This window comes from Ostrinia nubilalis, chromosome 17, assembly GCF_963855985.1.
Source record: "Ostrinia nubilalis chromosome 17, ilOstNubi1.1, whole genome shotgun sequence".
Taxonomy (NCBI): Eukaryota; Metazoa; Arthropoda; class Insecta; order Lepidoptera; family Crambidae; genus Ostrinia; species Ostrinia nubilalis.
Window position 1 is genome coordinate 1,738,787 of NC_087104.1, and position 12,372 is coordinate 1,751,158.

The 12,372-nt window shown below is 40.3% G+C and overlaps 1 protein-coding gene across 1 annotated transcript in view; it reads left to right on the top strand.

Moving 5' to 3' along the window:
• LOC135079827 (zwei Ig domain protein zig-8-like) overlaps positions 1-12,372 on the top strand; it is a 226,804-nt gene that overhangs the window by 162,652 nt on the left and 51,780 nt on the right. The window contains exon 4 of the mRNA XM_063974442.1: positions 10,964-11,076. Within this exon, the coding sequence (XP_063830512.1) occupies positions 11,022-11,076 (55 nt within the window). The 5' untranslated portion in view covers positions 10,964-11,021. The remainder of the gene's footprint in view (positions 1-10,963; positions 11,077-12,372) is intronic.

Consider the following 12,372-nt stretch of genomic DNA (forward strand, 5'->3'; position numbering starts at 1 on the left):
CTGACAAAAAACAAACGTTTGTAGATGACTAATCCCACAAGAAGTAAAGGTCGCACGTTTTGGAATTGGTGCTCTTAATCATACTTAAATAAAGGTACTTCTTTTTTCTCCCGACAGAAAATAATATAGGTTCGTCGCCATAATGTCATTTTCTCACAACCAATGCGCGTAAGGTTAGATAGATTACGCCTAAAGTATACTGTAATCAGTATTTTTTTAATAAGCTCTATAAAACAATTTAACAATACAACTTTTTCTTAATACTCAAACTTGCACTCTCAGCACGAACTATACTCCCACACTCACAGTTAGGTACCTACTTCTAAATAATGTGTAAACTTAACTATTTAATTTATAAAATAGAAGTTAAAATTAAGACTAAAATTAAAACAAAAATACTTATAAGTCTGCAATGTCAGCCTGTATGAGGTGGGCGCTAGCAACTGCGACACAGTCCTTGACTAATGCAGCTGCTAACGCAACAATGTTTGTGCATGTAAGTGTTTTTGTTGCCAATAAAAAATTTATTTATTTATTTATTTATTTATAATAATTTTTTTCGCGAAAAAAAATTGAAAATCTAATTCACGGGTCATCCCATACTTATCTTATTTTTTAAAGGTCAAGGCTTATTTTCACGTACCATGTATAGCTTTGCAGTAAACTGTGTCTACGTATACGAAGCGAATTATCCACGTATGCTTAAATTTTTTTCCCTAATAATTTCTGTTTTCCTAATAATTTGTCGTGTTTAAAAGATAATAATAATTATGTAGGTACATTTACTTTACAGTTTCACACAATAAACACACAAACACTTGGCCGAAGCAGCGCATTACAGTCACGTACCGGTTCCGTCCGTGTAGCGTGAACCGGTATTAACCGGATCATTGTTTGTCGGTTCGTAGATTAACATGTACTAAGCTATAGGGAATCATGCATCGCTCTATTGAATCATGCATCGCTCTATTGAATCAGTGCTCTTGTTAATGACGCATCACACATACATAATGTGATACGTAATTCATTGTCTTTAGAACTAAATAGATAGGGAGAGTTCTTAGCAAAACGATATAAAATTTTAGAAGTACGAGTAGATAGATAAACACTTTATTGTATACCACACAAGAAAAGAAAAGAAAGCAATACTTACACTATTGAGACGGTTCAATCAAGTAGCCTTATTGCTTTAAAACGATATCTTCCAGACAACCTAGAAGACAGTAGATAATAGTAGAAGAGTATTTACATTGTTTTGTCCAAGTGGTTTCAAGAAGACTACTGGCAGCGAAAAATCGTACTTATTTCATGTAGGTAGCTTGATACTCTGTACTATGAGTACCTAGTACATACTCGTAGTCGCTCTGATTGAACAGATCGTGAAAGTATGTAAAAATATCTCTTGATGCGTTGGTGACTGTACTAGTATATTATAGCTGCTGTAATCGGACATAAAAATCTTTTTACGAATCTTAAGTCGTTTTATACTTAACTAGCGGCCGCCTGCGACTTCGTACGCGTTGATCCCGTTTTACCCCCTTAGGGGTGGAGTTTCGTAAAATCCTTTCTTAGCGGATGCCTACGTCATAACATCTACCTGCATGCCAAATTTCAGCCCGATCCGTCCAGTGGTTTGGGCTGTGCGTTGATAGATCACTATGTCAGTCAGTCACCTTTGAGTTATACAGGGTGTTAGGTAAATGGGTATATGAGCCGACACTAGCCCATGTTAACATATGCATATAAATGGTATGGCGAAGTCAGAAAATTGATAACATCATTTTAATTATTTTAATTTTCATACAAATCTGATTTTATAAATTTTATTGTGTATGAAAATTTAAAAAATTAAAATGATGATATCAAATTTCTGACTACACCATACCATTTATATGCATATGTTATCATGGGCTAGTGTCGGCTCATATACCCATTTACCTAACACCCTGTATATTTAGAAGATATATTTAGATTAGATTTAGATTATTTGTATTTTGCAATTGAATAGAAGCTGCCGACGCTTTACCTTTCTTGCCCTTTTTGCGAAATTAAAACTAGTAACTGTCCGCCATTTTGTCTAACTCGTTTATTCGTAACAAACCTCTAAACACAACCAGTTACTATGTCCCCAATCACCCGTGTGGTTGTGCCGACAACCGGCTAGTTACGACTCCTAATCGGCTTTGCGATGGTTGATTAGTTTACTATTACTATCTGCAAGTGGATTACGCAAACTAAATTATTTATTCATTTATTCCCAAAATAACGAATTCTCAATCACCTACTGATTACCCACAGGTAAAGAATAAACATCTTAGATATAGGCAGGCAGGGTGGAATTTTTTAATGCCACCTGGAGGGAAAGTACTGTAGATAGAGCATTTTACTCAAAGAACACCTTCCTTTATTTTTGACAAAAAATAGAACTGCATTCAAATATTTCACAATAGTTCACCACCATAGTTTTCTGTAAATAATTAAAATAATGTATGATTTCATGGTTTTCCTTTCATTACGCTAGATCTTCGTAGCGCAGCAAGCGTTGTAACGCTCTATTTTCGTAGCGCAGCAAGCGCTGTAACGCTCTATTTTCGTAGCGCAGCTACCGGTAACGCTCAATAGCGCAGTAGCGTTGTAACTTTCAATCTCGTAGCGCAGCTAGCTTTGTCGTAACGCTTAGTTTTCGTAGCGCAGTTGACGATGTAATGCTCAATTGTCGTCAGTTACTTTGACTTTAACAAACGTCTATCAACCCTTATAGTCACGGTTAAAGATTGGTGGTGCAACTCAGCCTGACAGTCAAAGTGAAATCCCATCATGAGTGACAGTGACACCGGTATATTATGTACCTATAACGCAAGAACATATTCCATCTTTTTAAAATACGTAAAGATATTGAAAATAGTTCTCAATATTGCTACCGGCACTGGTAAGCTTGGAGACAATATCGAATTCATTTAGTTGTATATCTTCAAAGCGCCCGATAAAACTGTAGCGCACGACAAAGGCGCACTTGTTACTAACACGGAACGGTCGCCTTCCTGAACCCGGCGATACAATGTGACACACTTACCGTGAGTTTGGAAAACAATATAACCTTACCAACGTGTTTTGTATATTAAACTTTACCATGTCTTATTTTTTTTTTAAGATTATTAGCAATTTGTATTGCCCAATTTACTAATAGTCCCATTAGCCCCTCGTGTTAAGCTAAATAAGCTTGTGTTACGAGTGGGCTCACCACAATAGTCGAGCGGCGGTGGGATTCGAACACGCGTTCCTTGGATCTCGAGTCGGCCACTCCGACCCCTTCACCGTTCGACTATTGTGGCATTGTTCGGGAGGTCACAGTAATTTGCTTCTCAAGTTTCAAATTCGATTGCTACTCGATCGATTGATAAACTTTGAGAAACTAACTTTATTATTATTAACACGAATAGATACTGTCAGGTTTGGAAGTATAGTTACCCAGTTCAGTGAGCTGTCTCTTTTTCGATGGCTCCTACGTATAAGGGCCAAACTGCCGCTTACGCCTTTTTCCAATTATTTAAGCAATGATTTCATTTTGCTCTAATCTATAACGTCAGTAAGAAAAAAAAAATGTTTTTCCATTAGATACAAAATAAAATTTTAGGCAAATAGGCGTATGTGCAAAACTACGCCACGTATAAAGCCCAATCATACGATTTGTCAATCTATACGAGTAGTTGCTTACATAAATATGTATTTTTTATAATCCAAATCTTAAATAAAGCCATGAAAATATTTAGCAAATTGTTTTATTTATAAATTAATAGCTGACCCGGCGAACTTTGTTCCGCCTTAATGGCAATAAATAAGCAGACTTTTTTTTTAATTTCGAACAGGATAAAAAGTATCCTATGTCCTTCTCCTGGCTCTAAACTACCTCCCTGACAATTTTCAGCTAAATCGGTTCAGCCGTTCTTGAGTTATAAGTGGAGTAACTAATACGACTTTCTTTTATATATATAGATGACACATTATATAGTTATTTAATTTTTAGCGTTAAGAGTCGCATCTCAAACTATTTGAAAATTATAAATAACTTGAAAAAATCGAACTGCCTAAGGCATCGTGGGTTCAATTCCCGCCTTAGGCAGTTCGATTTTTTCAAGTTATTTATAATTTTTAAAAATATGACACATTATGTTAAAAGACCTAACTAAATCTCGAGCACAGTATATGGGCGTATTTACGTTAAAACGTAATAACGATACATTAAACAACTTTTTCTAACTGATTTATTATTGATATAGCACATGATAACAATTAAAATAATTACATGCATAAATAAAGAGAGTAATCGCTTAAAATATTATATTTACGTTGTCATTTAAGTCTCTTTACGTTGAACAATATACATGAAATTATAGAAATGTGACGACGTAAAAGGGCAATGCGTAAAATCTCAAAATATATAACAAAAATATAAAAATTGATAACAGCAGTAGCAAAAGCATTACATGTTAAGGCTAAATGTGAAATTTCATTAAATTAGTAGGTCAGAAGATATGACCCAAAAATATGGTTCTGGCCACTAAAATGGCTCTCCTGTAAAATTTACTTTTTTCACTTACGCCAGTGTACGTAGGAGCCATAATTTAGGACTTAACATTATTTCACTTGGCAATCTAACGCCCGTATTTACAAACGATGCTTGCTTAGGTAAATCGGCAAATAGAACGCACAGTGTTGATTGGAGCTCTGTGATTGGTGTGCGTTCACGCGCACAGGGAGACCTTATAGTATTGTTTGTGAATACGGGCTAAAGTTTACTGACATCACCAAATACGAGTGCATAAAGTTGACGGCGATTCGATGTCCTAAAGTAGATAATCTTTTTATTCAATTATTTCTCTTTAATGTTATCTTCTAATTTGTGATAATATACAAATAACGAATCGAAAGTGCGATAGGTACAAAAAGCTTTGGACTATTGTCACTTAGAGTGCGTGTAGCTTAAAGGCAGCATTGCAATATAACTTGACACTTACTAAATTATAATGATGATTTAAATATTCTTCTGATTAATTCCGTTGCGGGTCCAATGACAGTTTAACTTTCCTCCGGAACAAACTTGGCCTTCATTGGTTGGGTTTTTATGGCGGTCAAGCTGTAGATCCAGGCTACACAGGAGTTGCAGCGGTGGGAACGAGAGGTGGGAATAGACCCGTTACTAAATCATAAAGTTTCGATCAATACTCTTCATCCTCACCGTCCCTGTGTATCACCTTGCTACTTAAATTGTGAACAAGAGAGCGGCAAACAAGTGCGTCGCAAGGGCCCCGGTCCCCCGACGCAAATACACCCTTTATAGACCTTGAGGGACCGCATTAAAGTCTTTTTTACAGCTGCTGCATTCTTTTACACGCCTTTTGCCATCTTTTATATGGAGATTCGAATATTACGGAACATATAGGGTGTTATTCGCACACTTTACCATTGAAATATCGAGTGATAGGCACTTTGTTCTTTGATGGATGGGATTTTGAAATACATAAGTGCATCATGGGGCTAAGATGTACTCAAGTCAGTGTTCCAAAACTGCACTAAAGTACCTACTAACTAGTTTAGAAAAATAGTTACAACTGCAATTTTAATAAAAGTTTGTAGTCAGTTGGCAGGTGTTCACTGTTCATTTGTATGAAGTCCAAAAGAGCGAACCTTACTTTCACATAAAACTGAAAAATGAGTTAGATTACTATGGCTCTACTTTTCACATACAAACCTACATTCAAAAACTAAACGTAGATGAAGATATAACGAAAAAAACTAACACTGCCATCAAGGCTCATACAAAGAAAGCTGAACTACATAATTAATATTATACTTTTTCCTAAATTCAATAATTCAAATTAAGTAATTTAGAATACTTTAGCAGCAGATTAAAAGCCTTTGCTATTGGCAGTAAGCCTTAATACCGCAATTGAATAGTAAATTCAATTCGCGATTCGATCCCGGGACCCGGGACTCCGGGACTCCGGGACAGACAAGCGAGGTCTTTATCCAGGGAAATAGATTAAGTAGTTCTTGTTGTGGAAAAATTAGATATCGAATGGCTTGGATTTTTCACCGGATCTATTTAATTCCTTTGAGGAGCTTGCTTTGTGAAGGTCTGTCTGAAGTGGGAAACACTAGATTGGAATTCAATTTGAATAGGTTTGTTGGAATATCATTATGGAAAATCCTGGAATTTGGAATCAAAATAATAAGTAGAAATTCATATCACAGCTGTTTTGATTTCATTAATGAATCATCATCATCATCATCATTTCAGCCACAGGACGTCCACTGCTGAACATAGGCCTCCCCCAATAACTTCCACATCGCACGGTTGGTAGCGGCCTGCATCCAGCGCCTTCCCGCTACCTTTATCAGGTCGTCGGTCCACCTTGTGGGTGGACGTCCCACGCTGCGTTTTCCGGTACGTGGCCTCCATTCCAGAACCTTGCTGCCCCATCGGCCGTCAGTTCTGCGTACTATGTGCCCTGCCCACTGCCACTTCAGCTTGCTGATCCGTCGGGCTATGTCAGCGACTTTAGTTCGTTTACGGATCTCCTCATTTCTGATTCGATCTCGTAAAGAAACACCGAGCATAGCCCTCTCCATAGCACGCTGTGCAACTTTGAGCTTCTGTATAAGGCCCATAGTGAGGGGCCACGTTTCCGAGCCATAAGTCATCACAGGTAACACACATTGGTTGTAGACTTTCGTCTTCAGGCACTGGGGTATTTTGGACGAAAAGATGTTGCGTAGTTTCCCGAACGCTGCCCAGCCGAGTTGGATTCGACGATTGACCTCCTTCTCGAAATTGGACCTACCTAGCTGGATCGTTTGTCCGAGGTAGACATACTTGTCAACAATCTCAAGAATCGAGCTCCCAACCGACACCGGGTAGGGCGCAACATGGACGTTCGACATAAGCTTCGTTTTGTCCATGTTCATCCGAAGGCCTACCTGTTGGGAAACTCGATTAAGGTCTTCGAGCATGGTGCCGAGGTCCTCCAGCGATTCTGCCATGACCACGATATCGTCGGCAAACCGAAGGTGAAAAAAAAAAAAAAAAAAAAAAAAAAAAAACCGAAGGTGAGTGATGTACTCGCCGTTAACGTTTATGCCGTATCCTTTCCATTCCAGGAGTTTGAAAGCGTCTTCCAATGCCGCGGTGAAGAGTTTCGGAGATATAACATCTCCCTGTCTTACGCCTCGCTGTAGAGGAATCGCCCTCGTGCTTTGCTCCTGTACTCGGACCGACATGGTGGCGTTTTTGTACAAGCACTTTAGAACCTCGATGTACCGATAGTCGATACGGCACCGCTGGAGAGACTGCAGCACTGCCCACGTCTCAATCGAATCAAAGGCCTTCTCATAGTCCACGAACGCCAAGCATAGTGGCAAGTTATACTCCTCAGTCTTCTGTATAACTTGTCGCAGCGTATCGATGTGGTCTATGGTACTATAACCTTTCCGGAAACCGGCTTGTTCGGGAGGCTGGAAGTCATCGAACCTACGTGCGAGACGATTCGTGATGACTCTCGAAAACAGCTTGTAAACATGGCTCAGAAGCGAGATGGGTCTGTAATTCTTCAGTAAGGTGTTATCTCCTTTCTTGAAGAAAAGCACCACCACGCTTCTGTTCCATGCCTCTGGCGTTATTCCCTCAAGTAAAACGGAGTTAAAGAGCCTCTGGAGGACCTTCAGTATCGGTGTACCACCCGCGTTCAGAAGCTCCGAGGTTATTCCGTCATCACCCGGTGCCTTGTTGTTCTTAAGTTGTTTGAGAGCCATCCTAATCTCGTATAGGCTGATATCCGGGATATCTTCGGTATAGTGTCGGGTTAGCTTAGCTCTTGGATCTGTGGCTGAGCTATCAACAGGTTTGGTGACCGAGGTATATAACTGTCCATAAAACCTTTCGATCTCACCCAGAACCTCGGCTTTTGTTGACGTTACACTACCGTCCGCCGTCTTCAGCTTCGTCAGCTGGCTTTGCCCAATAGAATTGTCTCTTGCAAACACTTTGGAGCCTTGGTTCCGCTCTATCGCCTCTTTAATACTATTAGTATTAAAGTTGCGAACATCATGTCGCAAGGACTTCCATATCTGTCTATTGAGCTGCCGATATGCCTTAGCGTCAACGGAGGTCTGCAGTGTCATTGAACGTCTTTCAGCCATGAGTTTGAGGGTACGGTCGGTTAGTTTTTGCGGTTTATTTTTACGTCTTGGTCTAAAAAATTTCGACCCGACCGCTTGGACAGTTTCTACGAACCTGTTATTTATCTCGTCCACTGACTCGCAATTTTCCAGGCATGCAAAGCGATTTGACAACTCGAGCTGAAAGCTCTCGGGGCAGTGAATATGAGCATTAGAGGGGCGGAGCGTAGACTTCATCAAACGGGACCTCTCCAGCTTGACGTTAATGTTTAGTATGCCTCTGACTATCCGGTGATCACTACCGGTTTTCACCCTGTTGATCACGGAGACATCGCTAAATATTCGTCGCTTTGTGGTCATAATGAAGTCGATCTCATTTCTCGTGGAACCATCGGGACTCATCCAGGTCCACTTCCTGTGAGGCGGCTTCTGAAAGAAGGAGTTCATCGCATAGAGATTCTCCTTTTCCAGGAACTCGGCCAGCCTCTGTCCCCTGGGGTTCCGTCGCCCATATCCATATTGCCCCACTCTCAGCTCATCATCACCTCGCATGCCTAGTTTAGCGTTGAAGTCCCCCATAACGACATTGAAGTGGGTTTTAGTTGCATGTATGGCCCTACTTATGTCCTCATACATAGCTTCCACTTCTTCATCTGGGTGTGTAGAGGTCGGTGCGTATACCTGGATTACCTTCAACGAGTACCTTTTGGATACTCTGAGTATCAGGTATGCAACCCTGCTCGACACACTTCCGATGGTAATGATGTTGTTAATGAGGGACTTGTGGACGAGAAACCCGACACCACCTTGGGACAGTTGTTCGCCCTCCCGGTAGTAAAGCAGGTTGCCGGATTTCAGGGTTATCGTGTCCTCGCCCTCTCGTCGGACTTCCGATAGCCCTATAATACTCCATCGCAACCTACTTAATTCATCTTCCAGCTCTATAATCTTTTCGTCGGACCTCAGGGTGCGGATGTTGTGTGTTACGAGGGCCAGTTGTCGTTTGTGGTGGTAGCTATTCCTCCTCCGGGGATTCTTAGCACCCCCCGCCCCGTCGTCACCCCAACCGCTACCGTAGTCAGGAACAACGGGGCTGCCGGAGACTGGGGGCCTGGTTTTAGCTCTGCCGTTCATCAGGGGGGGGAGTTGCCAATACTCGCCACGCTTGGCAGGCGGGTTGGCGAGCGCAGTTTTTTATAAGGTTTCGCACGTAGACGCTGCTGCCCATCTCGTGCTACAGGATTTAGTCGCCTCTTACGACACGCCTCCTGTTGGCGGTGGGGAATGGTATTCTTTACGGCCGTCCCCACACGGCAAACGGCATTAATGAATAATGTGATCCAATTACTACAATTGGATTATGAAGTTATAAATACTCTTATTACACCGATATAAATGTGTGCCTGAAATATTTATGTTACAAATTTTATGACTTTGGACTAATGAGTAATTAATTTATTTTATTCTATCAAACGTCAAAAGTCAAACTGAAACTAAACAAGAAAACTAACAATTTAAAATAAACCACTTGAAAAAATCGAACTGCCTGAGGCGGGAATCGAACCCACGACCTTTCGCTTGCTGGGCGACTGCTCTACCAACTGCACTGCAACACTGGAGGGACCCGTCGAAATTTTCAAGTGTAATACGCTGTTATGGGTTCCATTCCCGCCTTAGGCAGTTCGATTTATTCAAGTTTTTTATTTAAAATTTAGTTTGAGAAGCGGCTCTAAACGCTAAGAAATTTTAATAACTAAGAATTATGTTCACAAAATTACCTTTTACCTAAATAAAATAGACCTAATGTATCATTATTCGTTCAAAAACTATTATCATTTATCTTCGTGTGCGAATTTAAAATGTCATGTCTTTCAAAACCAACGGCCTCTATAATTTGGCACCCCGCCTCTACCTTTTAGTAACAAAAAACAACCAAGCGGTCCAGTTCTAAACCAACAAAGAACTTTTAGTTTTAAGGCCATCCCAACGAAGAAAAGTTTGGTGTCCACTGTCCGACTTGCAGGTTCCTGCAACTTACTGTTAGAAGTGGCGTTTTGTTACTTTAACTTTTTAAATTACTACTAACTTGGTTTAATGGCGGTTGAACCTGTAATATACTGGGTTTGTTTTCTGTCGTGTGTTCTAGGCAATAAATACTTTCTATCATAAGGTCTCGGTTAGACTAAGGTCACAATCATAGTGTCAAACTTCGTAAGATGACATAGGTGTCTGACATGGTACCTTATTGTGCGATGCCGCCATCTTACGTTCTCTCTGAAGCACATAATCATGACATGTTTATTGTTAATCAGATTGATTCAAACATTTAATTTATTTATTTAATTAGTCATGGAAACTTGTTAATGTTTTTTCATTTTGCGTGTGCAGTTTTCTAGATCCAAATTCCAAGCAACTAAGCTACGAAAAGCATACTTTTCCATCTTTTGTGTTCGTATTAAGGCAAATTTATTTCGTTTAACTTCATCTCGTAAGTGTGTCAATAGTAGTAAAGCAACGTGACCCTAAATATTATGAATTTGTTATTTGCCCTTTCATGATAATGCTTACTAAAATGGCAGCACAAATTCGGCTTAAGTACCCACTCGTGAGCGCTTACATTAAAATCCCTTCATGACTTGTAACTCTATTGTGTTACCATCCACACAACATTAAACCTTTCGACTATTGACTTTGAGATATTTTTTCCATGAGGGCGGGCTTCTTTAATCTAACTCCATTCGAATTTTTACTTTGACTGTGTGATAACAGGGTCGTTTTTTGTCCGCAGGTGCAGCGTACGAGTAGCGGAGTATGAGAGAGATTATGCATGGTCACATGATCTAAGCATGTCGACAGCGATTCTCTTAGGGGCCGGCGTTCTGGCGCTCGTCACGAGAACAGGTACGAGTATAATGTTGTGTCTTCATTCGTGCGCATGCTTTGGTGAGAGATGGGGAAGGGCTGTCACTTTTTAAGATGAAAGTAACAGACGAACCGGACGAAAAATTCAAAAACTCCGGTCAATAAAATTGCACTAAAAAGAGCAGAGTTGTAATCATCCTTGGGAGAAGCCTGTCCAGCAGTGGATGTCATTTGACTGAAACGAATGAACGGAAAGGAGCTTATTTTCGGACGCCTCTAAAAATACTGTAAATAGAAATACAAATTAGAAATACATTTATTTAGAACCCTTTGCGTGAATTCTGTTTTGTCACTGAAAGAATCGCAAGCGTGCCACGCTTTTGAAAATCAGGATATAAACTAGCCTATGTTTTTCCCTGGGTCTCAAAGTTTCGCTCTCTCTCTCTATCTATCTCTATAGCACACATTATGCACGGTCACATGATCTAAGCATGTCGACAGCGATTCTCATAGGGGCCGGCGTGCTGGCGCTCGTCTCGAGAACAGGTAATGTTTGTGTCTTCATTCGCGTGCATGCCTTCAATTTGTAGGGCCGTCCACCGTTAAAGTCCAAAATACCGGACGAAAAATTCAAAAACTCCGGACATAAATATTATGGTAAAAAAAATTTCTCGAACGCTTAAAAGAACTTTTAACAAAAAAAAACTATTCAGAAATCTTAGCTTTGTCCATGGATTTGCTCGCGTTTCAGCCTAATGTCCATTGTTGGACACAGGCCTAAGATTTTTTTTTATGCATAACAAGGCAGGTATTTGACCACAATCGTACCTGATGTTAAGTGGGATGCAGTCTAGGATTTCTACAACGACCGGTCCTGCGCTGCCTGCATCTAGGCGCATCTAGACGCGCGTCCTTCATTCAAAGGCCAGCATAAAACCTATCCTATGTTTTTCCCTGGGTCTCAAAGTTTCGCTCTCTCTCTCTATCTATCTCTATAGCACACATTATGCATGGTCACATGATCTAAGCATGTCGACAGCGATTCTCTTAGGGGCCGGGTGCTGGCGCTCGTCCACGAGAACAGGTAATGTTGTGTCTTCATTCGTGCGCATGCCTTCGGTCTGTAGAGCTGTCACCATTCAAGTTGTAGCGGTGCGTGATGAGGAAGGGCTGACACTTTTTAAGATGAAAATACTGGAGGAAAAAGTCAAAAATTCCAGACATTAAAAAATTTGGTTAAAACGAGCATAATTTCGAACGCTTCTCAATATATTGTAACAAAAATAAAAAACGATTTATTTAGAAATCCTAGCTTTTGTCCATGCTTTCAGCCAA